Source organism: Peromyscus eremicus, chromosome 15, assembly GCF_949786415.1.
Source record: "Peromyscus eremicus chromosome 15, PerEre_H2_v1, whole genome shotgun sequence".
Classification (NCBI taxonomy): domain Eukaryota; kingdom Metazoa; phylum Chordata; class Mammalia; order Rodentia; family Cricetidae; genus Peromyscus; species Peromyscus eremicus.
In genome coordinates, this window is record NC_081431.1 from 65,015,581 (window position 1) to 65,031,586 (window position 16,006).

Sequence of the window (16,006 nt, forward strand, 5' to 3'; positions counted from 1 at the left end):
TGTCATCAGTGCTGGGGTTCCCCCTGATTTCTGAGGAACAACTTAGTTCTGTTGTTGAAAAGGCCTGTGGCGTGCCTCAGTGGGAGGTCTACATGCCTAGCATCTCTGTGGCCTTGGGATCAAAGCCCAGTGCTGAGGGAGGGAGGGAGGGAGGGAGGGAGGGAGGGCTGTGACTTGGATAGAGTGAAGGTTGAGTGTGTGAACTACCTTTCTTTGCAACAAAACACCTTACCCAAGCAACTTACGGAAGGAAGAGTTTATTTGGGTTCTGAGTTTGAGGGGGCCGTCCATCACGGCAGAGGCATGAGTCAAGAGGCATCAAGTCAAGACGGAGCAAGGTGAAAAGATGAAGGCTGGTACTTGATTTGCCCTAGAATATTGGTGACTTGGGCTTGGTCATCAAAATAAGAGATCCTAGTCACTTTACGGTACAGGAAAGAGAGATGCACAGACTGCACAGGGAAGACTATGGCAAGAACTTTTTTTTTTTTTTGGTTTTTCGAGACAGGGTTTCTCTGTGTAGCTTTGCACCTTTCCTGGGACTCACTTGGTAGCCCAGGCTGACCTCGAACTCACAGAGATCCGCCTGGCTCTGCCTCCCGAGTGCTGGGATTAAAGGCGTGCGCCACCACCGCCCGGTGGCAAGAACTTTTAATTCAGCCTCAAAATGAAAGTGTTCTTCAGAGCATCATTAAGGGGCTGCTACAATGGGGCAGAATCATGAAAGAACTGAAGAAGAGACCCAGCCAAGGCTGCCTGCTTCAGAGAAGGCACAGCTAGCTTCTAACTTCCTCTGAGGTTCTTCCCCTGCAGCTCACCACGGATAATCTTAATTGTTCTTTTTTTTCTTTTGAGGCAGGTCTCATAGGCCAGCCTTTCCTCCAACTCACTATGTCGCTGAGGATTGCCTTGAACATCTGACGTTCCTCCCTCTACCTTCCCAGGTGTTAGTTTTCTAGGTGTGGGGGCCACTATGCTCAGTTGAGGGATGAAACTCTAGACAAGCACTCTTCCCAAAGGAGAACCAGAAGTCACCTGAGCCAGTGACCCATGGGGTCTGCTAACTGCTACGCAGCCTTTAAAAGACTTGCATTGTAAATGTACGTGTGTAAATGAAAATGACAATCAGACAGAAAAGGGAAAAGATGATAAAAGGAGGTAACTTCACTGGTAGAACACAGCAGCCGACAGCCAAGGGGCAGCAGCCTAGCTCTGCTCATTATTAAAGAAATGCAAAGTAAGCCGGGTGGTGGGGGCGCACACCTTTAATCCCAGCACTCCACTCGGGAGGCAGAGCCAGGAGGATCTCTGTGAGTTCGAGGCCAGCCTGGGCTACCAAGTAAGTTCCAGGAAAGGCGCAAAGCTACAGAGAAACCCTGTCTCGAAAAACCAAAAAAAAAAAAAAAAAGAAATGCAAAGTAAAACAAGGGGTCCTGACTTCAGGCCCATTAAGATGGCTACTATCCTCAAACCGGAAGGTAGCACATCTTAGTGAGGACTTGGGAAAGCTGGTGCTGTGTGCACTGGTGGTCAGAAAGGACACTAGTACAGCCATTATTTAAAACTGCGGGGCTGTTCCTCAGAGACAATAAGAAGAGATTTACCATAGGAGCAACTTTGTACAACACTTTCCTCTGAACTGAAACATTCCATCCCGGAAGGAACTCCCTAGGACTCAGGAAGGAAAGAGCTCAGACGTCCCAGGAAATCCCTGAAACGTGGAAGACACACGAGGCCCCTCCTTGCCAACGCTAGACAAGCAGTAAGAACAGCATTATTATTTACAATGGCCAAAAGGCAGAAGGAACCCAAGACCTCACTGATAGATGCACGGCTAAGCAAAACGTGGAACACTAGCCAGCTTCTAAAAAAGAAAAAAATTCTAACATGTTCCAAAAATAAGGAGACTGAAAGAAATGTCCTAAGCGAAATAAGCCAGACACAAAAGGACACGCTGCACAACTCCACTTTCCTGAAGTGCCTAGAACACTCAAATTCAGAGAGACAAAGAGTGGGATGGTGGTGGCTAGCTCCCAGGGCAGGAGGATGGGGAGTCAGTGCAGTAGGTGCCGAGTTCTAGCGGTGCAGAACTAAAAGACTTCTGTAGACGAGGAAGAACAAGGGCTAGCTACACGGTAACGTGGCCGCACTCCCAGTACTTGACAGTGCATCAAACCCGTACGGGGAAGACACCTGAGGGTTTCACTCGGTAGCGGGCTAACCTAGCACGCACAAGGCCCTGGGTTCGACCCCCAGCACCGCATAAACAGGGTGTGCTGGCATAAATGTGTGTACTGAGAAGGTAAAAGGAGGGGATCAGAAGTTCAGGGTGACAGCCTGGGCCATGGGAGATACTGCTTCAAAATACCAAAACAAACAAAAGAAAAGCAAGAAGAGGAGGAGGTTAGTTTCGACTCTTAAAGACTTAGGAACGAGTCTCGTGGTGTGCCTTCAGCCTCGGGCACCTAGGGTCTTCCTCCCAAAGCGGAGTGCTCTGTGGCCATGCACCCAGCCGGTGGGTCTGCGTTCTCAGTCAGGGCCCACTGTCTGATGGGTCTGAAGATAGCGAATGATTTGTGCTCAAAGGCCAGCTGGCAAGATAGCGTGGGGTAAAAGTGTCTGCCACCAAGCCTGATGACCTGAGTCCCCATCCTTGGGACCCAAATGGGGAAGGAGAGAACCACATAAGCTGTCCTTTGTCCTCTACCTGTGTGCCATGGCACACATGTGTGAGTGCAGACAAACTAAACAAATGTTTAAAAAAAAAAAAAAGGACAAAGGAGAACAAAATAAACAAAGAAGTGATGAAGATTGAAATTCTTAACATTCTGTGCATTTTACTGAAATAGGAAAGTTGAAGCAAACACAACCACCAGCTAATCCAGGCTGTTCTTCCTTTAAGGGAAAAAAGAGGTTCAAGAGGGTGTGGGGAGGATGATGAAGGCAATCACTGGGCCTTCTTGTCTTTTCCAGCTCTCCCACCTCCAGGCTCAGGTCCAAAGGAACCTCGGGACAGATGTGCGTGTCCTCGGAAAGACTCACCTCACTGAGGTAAATAAAAAAGGAGCAGGGGGTCCCGTCCACTCCATAGTCTGCGTAGCAGGGATCCGAGCGCCACATGTCTTTCATCCACTGAAAGGAGAGGAGAGAGGACATGGCTGAGGAGGCTGTGGAGGAGGGGGTGAGGGGGCAGAGGGGAGAGTGTCTGTGTGGCTCCAGTGGCCCAGTGGCGGCCCACGGGTAGAGCAAAGCCAAAAGTCCCTAAGCTGAGGACCTGGTGACCAGATGCTTGCCCAAGCAGAGGAGCTCTGTGTGAACAGGGAGCAGTGGAGGCGAAGGGCAGGAGGGTGTGAGCAAGACCACAGGGGCCTTCCATGACACCCTCGGGAGGTGCCACGGCCACGGCAAAGGGCCTGCAGTGCAGAACGCAGGCCAAGTACCACAGAAGTGTCCGTGAGCACTCACAGCTGTCCCCAGAGGACACCGGGGAATGTTCCTAGAATGTTCTCACCATCCTTCATGAGTACTTGAATGACAACCTTTATGTGAACACCACTGGCCAGGAGTGGTTTCCTGGAGCAGGCCAAACAAATATGATTTTTTTCCCCCAAAAATAATGTAAGACAAAACAAAACAAAACAAAAGGTCAGGAGTCCAGGTGTGCACTGGTAACAGTAACTCTGAAAACACCCAGGCCAGCCTAGTGTATGAGTGAGCTCTCAGCCAGTAAGAGACCCTGTCTCAAGGGAAAGGTGGACTGTGACCAAGAAATGACACAAAGTTGTCCTCTGGCCTCCTTACAAACATGTACATACATGTTTGCCTGTACAGATCACAGACCAGGCTGCTGCTCCCTATGGAGCCCTTCCTAGCATTCTGGCATTCTGGAGATCTTGGGTTTAATCTCAGAATGGCCAGGGAAGTCAGGGTACTCATTTGCATATGCAAATATCACATTTACACCACAATGTGGACATGGAACACGACTCTGGGGAGCAGGGAGAGGGAAGGAGTCTAAGGATCTAAGGGCTAGGAAAGACAGAGTGGAAGCCAGAAGTGGCCCAGGTTCTCAGTCTGACTAGGGAGAGCCTCTGCTCACCCAGCAGAGAAGAGCCATCCACTCACAGTATGGAAACACCCGGAAAGGATTTGCTTTAGGCTCACTGGTCCACTTGTAGCTTTGGAAAGGGGAAAAGATGGAGGATGATGGCATGAACAGGCATGGCTGCCTTACCTTGATTTTCCCCTCGCAGTGGGGGTAGCCATCCATAGGAGGCAATACACATTTCTCTTGAACTCCATTAATGATATCTGTAAAGAACCAGAAACAAAGGAAACCATGAGCTCCATAACACAGATGCCCAACATCACAATCTGCATAGGCTGGAAGAGAAACTGAAATAGAGAGGTCTGGTTCATGGAGGCAAGGTTCTGATCCACGGAGCCCCTCCAGCTCCAGACAGGACTGCCCTGCCACCGCAGGAGGCTGTTGCTGGGAGACAGGGGCATGCCATCAACAAGGAGGTTCCGTGGGATCTTAAGTCTTAAAAAAGAAAGGTATGTCAGTCAGCATCCACGAGATTCATTCTCTTCCTCTCGCCTCAGCCCCCGTGTCTGCCTGTGGTCATGTATATGGGGGCACACATGTGCATGCAGGTAAGGCCAGCAGACAATCTCAGGTGGCATACCTCAGGAACATTCTGCAGTTTTTGTTTTATTGTTTTGAGATATGGTCTCTTACTGATCTGGAACTCACCACATAGGCTAGGCTAGCTGGCCAGCCAGCAAGTCCCAGGGTTCTTCCTGCCTCTACCTCCCTTGTGCTGGGATTATAAGCATGTGCCATCGCATGTGGCTTCCTAACATAGTGGGAATTAAACACATCATTCTAAGTACTTTGTGACTCTCTCTCCAGACTCTGCAAAGGTTCCTTGCAAGAATCCAATGACCTTGACTTTTTATTTAGTACTGAACGGCATCCTCTAGGTTAAAGGCACCTGGTTACCTTCTCATCACTGTTTTAAAAGAGTGGTGGGAAGAACAGACAAAAATGGGCTTATAAAACTCTCCCAAACTTAGGCGCTATGGCCATCTGTCCTCCCACTGGCAACGGAGCCAAATCTCCCCGTCTAGCTCTGTTGCCAACACAGCAAGGATAAGCATCTTCAGGAGGGAAGGCGACACCCTACCCCTGGCACCTCACACATGCCTCCTCTCAAAAGATAAAGGGTCTCCAGCAACTGTTCTGTGTGTACAACAAGGTAGTGTTTCCCCTTGTAGACCTGATGGAAACACACCAGCTACCTTATCAGATGGCCCCTGTAGAGTGCGCCCACATGAGCTCCATCACTATCCCAGTGCTCGGCATCAGCCCGAAGCCAGGAATCTCTACAATCGGCCTGGAGAGGCAGCTCTTACCAACACCTTCATCACCAGCTTGGCTCTAAGAACAGAACCAATAGTAATGAATCAGGGGGAATCGGCCACAGGGAAAAACCATCTCCCCTTATCAATGACGTCATGCAGCTCATTCTCGGCCTGGCAAGTCTTTGTCTGGGCCTTCTTCACACCATGAGAAAAGTGAGTTTCTACAGCTAGGTCCTGGAGTGTTGGGGACCGATTCCGGACAGTGGTGTCCTTACTTTATCAAACCTTACAAAAGCAGGAAGTTCCTGGCCTAACCTCAGGCTGTACAACTTCCTGGAGTACCTGCTAATCAGCCAGCTGCAGGGGCCTGGGACCAAAGTGACCTCACCCTCCCTTAGGAATTTTCCATCCTTCTCTCCGTGCTTCCCCTGATCCCCCTCCCTGCCTGAAGCCCTGTTTATAAGCCTCAAAACCCAGTCAATAAACGGAGACCTCGACGCAACTCAGAATGTCTCTGTCCTCCTTTACGCGCCTGGTCTCCTTTCTCTCTCGCCCCCATTGATCTTTCAGGAGGTGCCTCCTCGAGTCTCATCAAATAACCTGGCCCGCGGGACCGGGCAAGTGGCGCCCGAACGTGGGGCTCGAGGAACGGTGACCTGCGGGACGACGGACAACGGAAGGGGCCCCGGAGAGGATCAGGGTAGAGACGCCCAGACCGCATCACTCGTGCAACGCGGGAGAGTCTTGAGGTAAGTATGTCGTCCCATCGATCATGGGCAAAAATTTATCTAAAGAGGCTGTTTTTCTAAAGGAGATGAAAAGGTAATCTTAGGGAGAGAGGAATAAGAGTTAAGAAAAAGGATTTGATAAAATTCTTCCAATATGCGGAGGAGAAATGTCCCTGGTTAGTGATTAATGGACCAGGAATTCACCCTCTGACTTGGAACGAGGTTGGAAAAGATATTAACAAATTAATCAGAGATGGGGAAAATGTCCCGGATGCCTTTTTTAGTTTTTAATGGTGTGATTAGAGATGTTCTAAAGAAAGCAGAGGGAGATGGGCGTGTTTCACATTTACTAGCCCTTGCAGAGGATTTTCTCTCAAACTCCCCCTGCCTGACACCCAAGGGTCCAGAGGTTTATTGACATCTACCGGTAAGAGCGCTCTCTGTCCTGTCTGTGTCTCTGTCATGTTACTTTTGTTTTGTACCGGTCGATCGATTTGTACTTTGCAGGCTCTCACTGGGGCAGACGTGTCCGGACAGTGAACCTGGCGGCGAAGGGAGACGTCCCAGAGCCCTAAGGCCACCTCAGAGGTGACGATTTGGTTTAGGAGCATCTTTGGGTATCTTCCCCCACAATGGGAGGAAGTGCCACCTTGTATTTTGTCCCGGGAATTTGTCAGAGCCATTTTGTGGGTTTTTTTATATGTTTTGTTGTGATCATTGTTACTTTACTGTCTCTCCTTCTCTTCCAAGAAAAAAATTTTTTAACTAAATGAAAAAATGGGAACTGCTGCAGGCCGCAGGAATATATCATAAAAACTCAGCTGGTTATGGCAAAGTCACTACCTGGAGGAATCAGGGAATTCCTCCAGAGGAAGCCAAATCCTAAGGAGTTTTTGGTGTTACTTGGCTTGTTATATATCAGCTGTATTCTGTTATAAAAATCATGTGTGCCTTCATAGTTTTCCCAATTGATTTTTCCCTAAGAAGGGCTAACAATGTGCACTGATCACTCTCTAGACATACACATTCCAGGCATTTGGAGAACAGCCCCAGGAAAGGCTTTCTCTGGAATCAGATATCTCCCCTAGCCATTTTCAAGGACTAAAGGAGACACCACCCAGGTGGTCACCCAACTTCCGAGGACTAACAGTGATAACCACCCACAGGCGAGTCTCCTGACTTAAGGTAAATTCCACAAGGAGACACCGCCCAGGTGGTCGCTCAATTTCCGAGGACTAACAGTGATAAGAGCCCACATACAAGTCTCCTGACTTAAGGTAAATTCCACAAGGAGACACCGCCTAGGAGAGGTGGATGTTAAGTAATAGCTTTACACAGTTTAGCTCGACCCTCCCTTTTATATACCGGGACTTCCAGCGCACAGAAAGGAAAAGAAAAAAGAGAATGGAAGAACTAGATGGGTAAGAACTTGAGAGGAACAAACTGAGATGGGGAAGAACTAGATTGAAGGGCTAGAAGAGAGGACTAGAGGAACGAGATGGAAGATGAGGAAGAGCCAGATGGGGAAGAACAAGACGAGGAAGAGCCAGATGAGAGAGAAGGAGATGGGAGAGGAGCTGATAGGGGAAAGAACTAGATAGATGAGAACCTAGAAGGGTCAGAACTATATGAAGGAATTAAGAGAGAACCTAGAGGTAGATAAATATAAAGAAATCAGTCAAGAAAGGAGCTAGACATGAGAGCAGAATAGAAGCTGTGTAGAGAGAGAACTGTCACAGAATAATAAAGTGTATGAACAAAACAAAACAAAACAAAAAGGGTGCATGTCTGACTGACAGGGATGTGGAAGCCCCTGATGTCTGTTTGATCAAGGACAGAGATCCTCAAGTCTGGATTGTTTTTTGATGTGATTGAGCCTGGAGGGTTCCCCCCCCCCCCAGAGCACGTCAGGCTGTCATTGTTCTTGGAGCTTTGTTGGTTGTTTTGTTGGGGCAAAGTTTTTTTGTGTGCCCTTGGTCTTGTGTGTAATGTATTAATTGTTCTCATTGTTGACTTGACTGTGATGGACGCTATGGGACAGTTCCCTTCTTCTCTACTAGACCTTTGCCTAGCCCACTGGAAAGATGTGTGAGCCACAATAGAGGGAACTGAGTTCCCCACCCCCACTCCCCGATTGAACTGAGATAAACAGGTAGCTTCTGCCAGATGGGGCTTGCATACTGCAAGAGGGGCTTGCTGGCTATGAATGAGGCCCTTGTCTCAGTGCTGATGTTCCGGTTCTTGGATTGTCTGTATAAATGTTATTTGTTTCTGTCTGCTAACCTCCCTTATTTTCCTAGAGGAAGAGGAGGAAAGAGAGGCATAACAAAGGCCATCTCCGTCCCTCCCTAGCTCTCTTGCTATCAGGACTGCAGCCAGCCGGCTGCTCTCAGGAGGGTGGGGTGTGTGCTCTCCATACAGGCAGGCAAAGATGGGAGCTTTGGACAGGGCAATGGGGACTGCCTGCAATTGACAAAAACTGTGTGAACACTAAAGAGAGAATCTGACCCTCCCTTCCTTTACTGTGATAACTTCAAGGTCTCTTCTGCCGGCCAGCAGCTTCTCTTGTTAACCCTTCTCTGTCCTGATATTGCTTAAAAAGAAATGTTAAATTACCAGTTCAAGATACTGGGAAAATTATGCTTTTGTTTCCACAGGAAAAATAAAAATTTACATGGGTTTTGGTCATTTGAGTTCAATGGGTTACAAATACTTGCCATCATTTAAGAGACTTGGTTTCAAATTATTGCTGGTTAAGATAAAATATAATGTTTTTATAAAAAATGACTTGAGATATATAAAAAAAAAAAAAAAGAAACATGTTTCAGATTTCTTTGTCTTGCTATTCTGCTGTTACATTGAGACTCCAAAGGGTCATAGTTGTAAAAATGTCTGTCTACTCTACAGGTATGAATGAAAAATGTGGCCACATGTATGTTTGGTTTTGAATGTCTGAGTTTGCATGTCCTTTGTGTTAAGAAATGCAAGTTAATACTAGTCATCTGGCTATTCAGATACTAGTTTAAAGCATAAACTGTTCTATTTTAAAAAAAAAAAATAAAAAAAAAAAACTGAGAGGTATATTTGACTAATACATCTATAGGAGAACAAATTGGCCTGGTTATTGTTACCAAACTTAGAGATATTTTCAAGATTAGGCCTAGATTTGTTTGGCTCAGATACATTTAATAGATAATAGTCCTCAAACCTGTCAAGGATCTGATAAATATGGCATTTACAGTATTTGATAAAAAGCTTACTACAGCAAACAGAGACTCCGAGCTCCCCAGCTCCTAGCAATGACTCCCAAGGTCTCCAAAGAAGATATGAAACAATAACAAGAAGATGCCACCTGAATTGTGGACAATGCTGTCCTGACACCTGTCCTGCCAACACTATGAAGACTATAGGAGCCTGGGATGATGGCAGTCTGGGTAATGGATAGTCTATGTTGTTTTTTAAATAGACTTAAAAGTCTGCACTCAGGTAAAGTTTATCCTTCTCAGATCTTTGATGACATTGATGACTGGACTAGCTATAGCTTTCTCAGCTTAGTAATTGATTGATCAATGAATTAATTAATTAAAGCTAATAAGTCTCTTTAAAAAAGATAAACAGATTCTAAATATAGACTTACAGATGCTTTTCATTGGGCCAAGGAAATTTCAGTCCAATCTATACTTGGTTCTCTAGATAAAAAAGACACTATGGATTTCAGGGCAAATTGATAATACTACGATTACTAAGACTATGGGTCTAAAAGTTCCAAAAGTTCATAAGTTTTAACTCCTGTTCCTAGTTTATATCTATCTCAACAGGTTTCCACTTGGCTGACAGATACATCCAAGCATCATTTGCTGATGACAACCTACTGCAAATGACTATGAGCCCTGAACTTGCTGAAAGCTGATATGGACCAATTCAGCCGATATGTATACCATCTCTTCAGCTGGTCAATAGAACATTCCCTCTTGTCTTTGACTAACATTCTGGATTTCCAGGGCCTTGATAACAACGTCCCAATGTCAGCAGGAAGTAATTATAGAAGAGAAAACATCGTCCCTGTTTCCCTCCCACCCTGGAATGTTAGCTCAAAAGGGAATTTCTTGTCATAGGGAACCTGAGATAAAGTTCCAAGTTCCTTGAGAATAAGGAACTCTGTCAGCCATCATAAGGCTTTTGGCCTTGTGCTTCTGCTAATTACTGTTGGCTCTTATATCACTGATGTCTTAACTAAATGATGATTCATGTCTGGGTACCACTAAACTGAGGATGCTAGAATTCCAATATCCACCTCTGAACCCATGACACACTTGCAGATGGCAAAAACTAAATAAGGGGAAGCTCGCTTTGCCATTGATAATGGGAAAACTCTTATGTTGTGGTCCAATTAGTCTCCGATATGGAATTCTTTGAGCAGAGAGGCAGATACACTCAAGAACCTGTGTCTATGATTATTGCCCTCTTGTTAGGTATTGGGGCATCACTGCAGGAATTGGTACAGGAACTACTGCTCTCGTGCAGAGCAACCACCTTATGCAGTCACAAATGGCTATGACTACTGACCTAGAGGCCATAGAAAGATCCATTTCTGCTCTGGAGAAATCTTTAACCTCGCTCTCTGAGGTTGTGTTACAAAACATAAGAGGTCTGGATTTACTATTTTTAAAGGAGGGGGGATTAAGTGCAGCCTTGAAGGGATAATGCTGCTTTTATGCCGACCATACTGGTATTGTCAGGGAATCGATGGAAAAATTAAGGGAAAGGCTGGCTCAAAGAAAAAGGGAGTTTGAAAATCAGCACGGGTGGTTTGACTTTTGGTCCCTGGGCCTTTCAGTGGTTGACTCAGTTTATAAAAAATCAGATTGATTTGGCCTTACCACAACACGTCTCGATTCATTATCACAGAGTAGATTCCGAGGAGGCCAGCCAGGAGCCCCATCAAGGACTCAGATTCAGTGTCCTAAGGCCCTAACGTCCCCATGGTCCTGCTAGAGGGTACTCAATGATGGGAATAGTACAGGGCCCACGCCGGAGACAACAGCATACAGAGGTCGCCCGAGACCGGCTCAACACGGCATGCTGCCGAGCGTGGGAAGCCCCCTGTGTAGCCTAAGACAGGGACTCTCTCGGACCACCCCGATCATATGGACTTGGTCCATTTTTGAGAAAAGAGGGGGAACTGTTGGGGACCGATTCCGGACAGTGGTGTCCTTACTTTATCAAACCTTACAAAAGCAGGAAGTTCCTGGCCTAACCTCAGGCTGTACAACTTCCTGGAGTACCTGCTAATCAGCCAGCTGCAGGGGCCTGGGACCAAAGTGACCTCACCCTCCCTTAGGAATTTTCCATCCTTCTCTCCGTGCTTCCCCTGATCCCCCTCCCTGCCTGAAGCCCTGTTTATAAGCCTCAAAACCCAGTCAATAAACGGAGACCTCGACGCAACTCAGAATGTCTCTGTCCTCCTTTACGCGCCTGGTCTCCTTTCTCTCTCGCCCCCATTGATCTTTCAGGAGGTGCCTCCTCGAGTCTCATCAAATAACCTGGCCCGCGGGACCGGGCACTGGAGAGATGTTTCAGTTACCTTTCCACTGCTGTGATAAAACACCATGCTCAAAGGCAGCTTGGAGACAAAGAGGTTTATTTGGCTCACAGCCCATCGACTGAGGGAAGCCAAGGCAGGAACTCAAGCAGGGCAGGAATCTGGAGGAAGAAGCTGGAACAGAACCACAAGCCAGTGCCACTTACTGGCTTGCCCCTCGTGATTTGCTCCGCCTTCCTTCTTATACAACCCAGAACCACCTTCCCAGGGGTGGCACTGCCCATATCTATTACTGGTTAAGACAATACCCCACAGGCTTTCCAACAAGCCAGTCTTATGGAGGATTTTCAGCGTATCTTCCCAGATACACTGAGGTTTGTGTGAAGTCAAAAAGCGCCAATCAGTACACCACATATTCCAGGCAGAAGACCTTAAGGTCACAGGAAGCTCCCAACTCCCCAGTGGACTGGAGAAGCGAAGGCCCCACAGGATCGACGTGCAGCCTCACAGAGGACACACGGGTTGAGTGTCCCCCTGTCTGAAATGCTCAGGACCCTCTGCTTCAGACTTCACATGTGCACAGACTTGGCGTTAGGCTGACCATTCCTGACAGAATATCCGAAATACCAAATGCTCCAAAATTAGAGATTTTATTTAGAAATAATTTTATTTTTATATTTTATTTAAGCTCTTGTTCATGCATACACCCCCCCATGCTACATCACCCCCCCCATTTTTCCTGCCTACTCCTGTTTCCCCCTTTGTCATGAACAGTTCTATCTCTTTCATATCTCATATGTCTACACATACATATACGAGCTTCTGTATCTATATGAGATGTAGAACCACAAACAGAGAAAGCATGGTATATTTGTGAGACGAGCTCAATTCTCCTAATATGATTCTCTCTAGCTGCATTCTTTTTGGGGGGGGTGTGTGGCAAATAACATGCCATCAACCTTTATGGCACTTTGAAAAGCTTGTTTTGTATTTCATTGTTTTTTATAGATTTTAGCTTAAAGAGCTAGAAACATCGTCAGCATTGCATTTTTTTTTTTTTTTTTTTTAGGAGACTTCTCAAAAATGTATTTGCTGACCCTCTACTTTTCCCGATCCATAAAACTGGAGGCTGGAGAGATAAAAAAAGATGATGCCCAGTTCCGTGAGGACACAAAACTCACATCCATTAAGCCACTTCTCTGTGTCAGGTGCCACGAATCTCCACTCTAAGGCTTTTCTCTTTCGGGTATGTGCATGTGTTTGAGTGTGTCAACGTGTACATTCCAAACATGGCGTGTGGAGGTCAGAGGGCAACCTCAGGTGTCAGTATTCACCTTCCATCTTGTCTGAGACAGAATCTCTTATTTGCAACGGTGGCGGCGTATTGCCAGACTAGCTGGTCCCCGAGCTTCAGGGGATTCTCCTGTCTCCACCCCGAATCTTGCTGTAGGAACGCAGCCATTACAGACGTGCATTACCGTGCCCAGCTTAACATGGGCTTTGGGGAGTGAACTCAGGTCCTTGTGATTGTGTGGTAAGTATTTTGCTCACTGAGCCATCTCTCCAGCCCAGATTTTCCTTTTAGGTCAAGATTATTTCCACTCAGCTGTGTCTAGGTATTCACAGGCACACCACTGTAATCACTTCATTCCTGTTCTGTATGGGAATGTGAGCAGTGAGTGTGGAGAAATAAATTGACAAAGTATTATTCTGCTTGGAAAGGCACCTTCAACACTCTCCTGGTCTTGTTAAGTAAGAACCTGATGCTACAGCATTGCCTGTGTGGAAATACCACGGAAACAAACAGAAAATTACATGAAAACACATTGCCAAACAGGGGGCTGGAGAGACGGCTAGCATGTAAAGCAATTGCTACGCAAGAGTGAGGACCGGAGTTCAAATCCCCGGCACCATCCCCGGCAGGTGTGATGGTCTGTCTCAAATGCCAGTGTTGTGACGGCAGAGACGGGGGATCCCCAGAGCATGCTGGCCAGCCAGAGTAGCCAAACTGATGTGTTCAACTGGTTCCAAGTGAGAGGCTCTGCCTCAAACGGCAAGATGGAGAGCAAGCAACACAGACATGTGGCACCAACCTCTTGCTTCCACAACCATGCACACATGTGCATCCACACACACGTGTAGGCTGACCTACATGTGAACACACATACACATGGCACACACCAGGACACACACTTACATAAACAAACCAAATTTCCAGAAATAATTTAGCTAAATCACCACACGCTATTTATACTTCCTTTCGTGACACACTCTGTTCTTAGTTACTTGCAGGATTATCGGCCTAATTATGCTTCTAAGTCTTAGTAACCAGTGAAATCAGGTAAGGGACGCTGCAGAAGAGGGACAGGCCAGGGACATGGGAAGACAGCCTGATGTGTGTTCCAGAATCAGAGTGCTTTACTAGAATAAGTCCAGCCCTAACGAGTGAAGGCAGTCAGCCACCCCTCTAGGTCTAAGAAAGTGGAGAGGGAAGCTAATTAAAGAAATCCTAGGACACCAGGGAAGAACTATGCTTGGGCAGCTGAGCTGGCACAGCTAGCCAAAGGGTCATGAACTCCAGGCTCAGAACCCAAAGTATCAACCACCACTGCAGCAACGGGAAAGTTGCATATACTTGTGCAGGTTGGAGAAACATCCACCGTTCACTGAATAGTAAACAAAATCCGACCATTTCACTTGGGATGTTAAAGATAAAAACACACCAAGGATAAGAACATGCTGTGCTCTAAAAGAAAACTGCCACCTAAGATCTTTGCACTTGAACAGAATTTTATATCTAACATAAACTGTCCAGGAGTCGAAATTCATCTCATACTGGTAGCTCAGCTGGTAGAGTGATTGCCTGGCATGCACAAAGCCCTGGGTCCCATCCCTGGCACAGCATAAAGCAGGCGTGATTACACATGGGTAGGCCCAGTATGAGGGAGAAGACGACAAAAGGATCAGAAATTCAGAGTTATCCTTGGCTACATGGTGAGTTCATTCCAGCTTAACAATTACAAGCCATGGAGCAAAGCCTGGTGAGGAAGGAATGATGTTAGGAGTGAGGCTGGCTGGTCACACTGTGTGGAGAAAACAGGAAGTGGCACGGGTGTGTGTGTGTGTGTGTGTGTGTGTGTGTGTGTGTGTGTGTGTGGTCAACCCTCAAGGTCCCTCCCCTAACAACCCTAAAGACATACTTCTGCCTGCAAGTCTCCATGTCTAAAGGTGTAGCAACCTTCCCAAACAGCGACACCAGCTGGCTAATCACATGATTAACTAGTGAAATGCAGATTACGAGAGACAATTCCCATTCAAACCACAACAGTGGCCTATGCACCAAACCCTTGGGAGGGAGCCACTTTCCTCACTCAAGAATTGTTGCAAACCTTCCTAAGGACTTAGGCCCTTCCTGGGCCAGGTGCTGAGACCTGCAAGTCACACAGGACCTCATTCAACCTCAGCGCGACCATGACAGTCGCCCCTGGGATGCTCAACGTGAAACATAACACACAAGTCTCACCCCGCCATTTACTCTCTTGCTGCATTATTTCCACCCTACCGAATGCATCTTCTCTGCACCCATCTTGCTACCCCTGGTTAGTTTCATGTCCCAGTGCCTGTGGGTGGAAGGTAAGGGACACTGAGATTACAGTACTTTAGAATTGTGCAACCAGAGGAGCTTGGGTATTTGTAAATGAATCTAATAGGGTCACAGCACAAAGTTGGGTGTATAAATTCTCACAGCTCTGGGGCTAGGAGAGGAAAAGGAATCTGTAATATGATGTGGATAATCAGGGTCCTTCCGCATAAATCTGCATCGCTCATCTCTATATAGATGGCACTTTCTGTAAGCATATACCTAGCTCCTTATACCATTTTTTTCTTGCAACAAAATGTTTTTCAGTATTTTAAGCAACAACGGAAAGAACATGAAATATCCCACACGGGTATCCAGTTACAATAAATGGGCGAGGCCGTCACTATTATAAATTGGGAGAACGCTAGCTTTATACTTCAAAAACATTTTTTTTAAAAAAAGTTACACTATATATTCCCAGGGGAAAAAAAAGCTTCTCTACATAATATTTAAAAACTAAGACATAAACTGACATATTTTGAGACATTCTCAGCTGTCAATTCCGATGAGAATATGAAACTGCGAAGTAGGTAGAAAATATTAAGAATCCAAGGTGATGCCGGCAAACACCGGATGGCATGCTCAGGTTGCGCCGCAGGTGATTTTTCAGACTACATTCCTTTTGCAATAAACAAGAGTGGACAAGAGCCTTTCAGAAGCCCTTTCTCACAGGCAGTTTCCTGGAGGAAGTGAAGTCGCAAGTAGCTGTCCTTGTGGAACTGTGACAGT

General features: G+C 46.6%; 1 protein-coding gene across 1 annotated transcript in view; it reads right to left on the reverse strand.

The window, feature by feature from the left end:
* Positions 1-16,006, reverse strand: part of Mgat5 (alpha-1,6-mannosylglycoprotein 6-beta-N-acetylglucosaminyltransferase) — a 265,798-nt gene that overhangs the window by 122,260 nt on the left and 127,532 nt on the right. Inside the window, exons 5-6 of the mRNA XM_059280607.1 lie at positions 4,235-4,311; positions 3,043-3,132 (exon numbers count right to left, since the gene is read on the reverse strand). Coding sequence (XP_059136590.1) covers positions 3,043-3,132; positions 4,235-4,311 — 167 coding nt within the window. The remainder of the gene's footprint in view (positions 1-3,042; positions 3,133-4,234; positions 4,312-16,006) is intronic.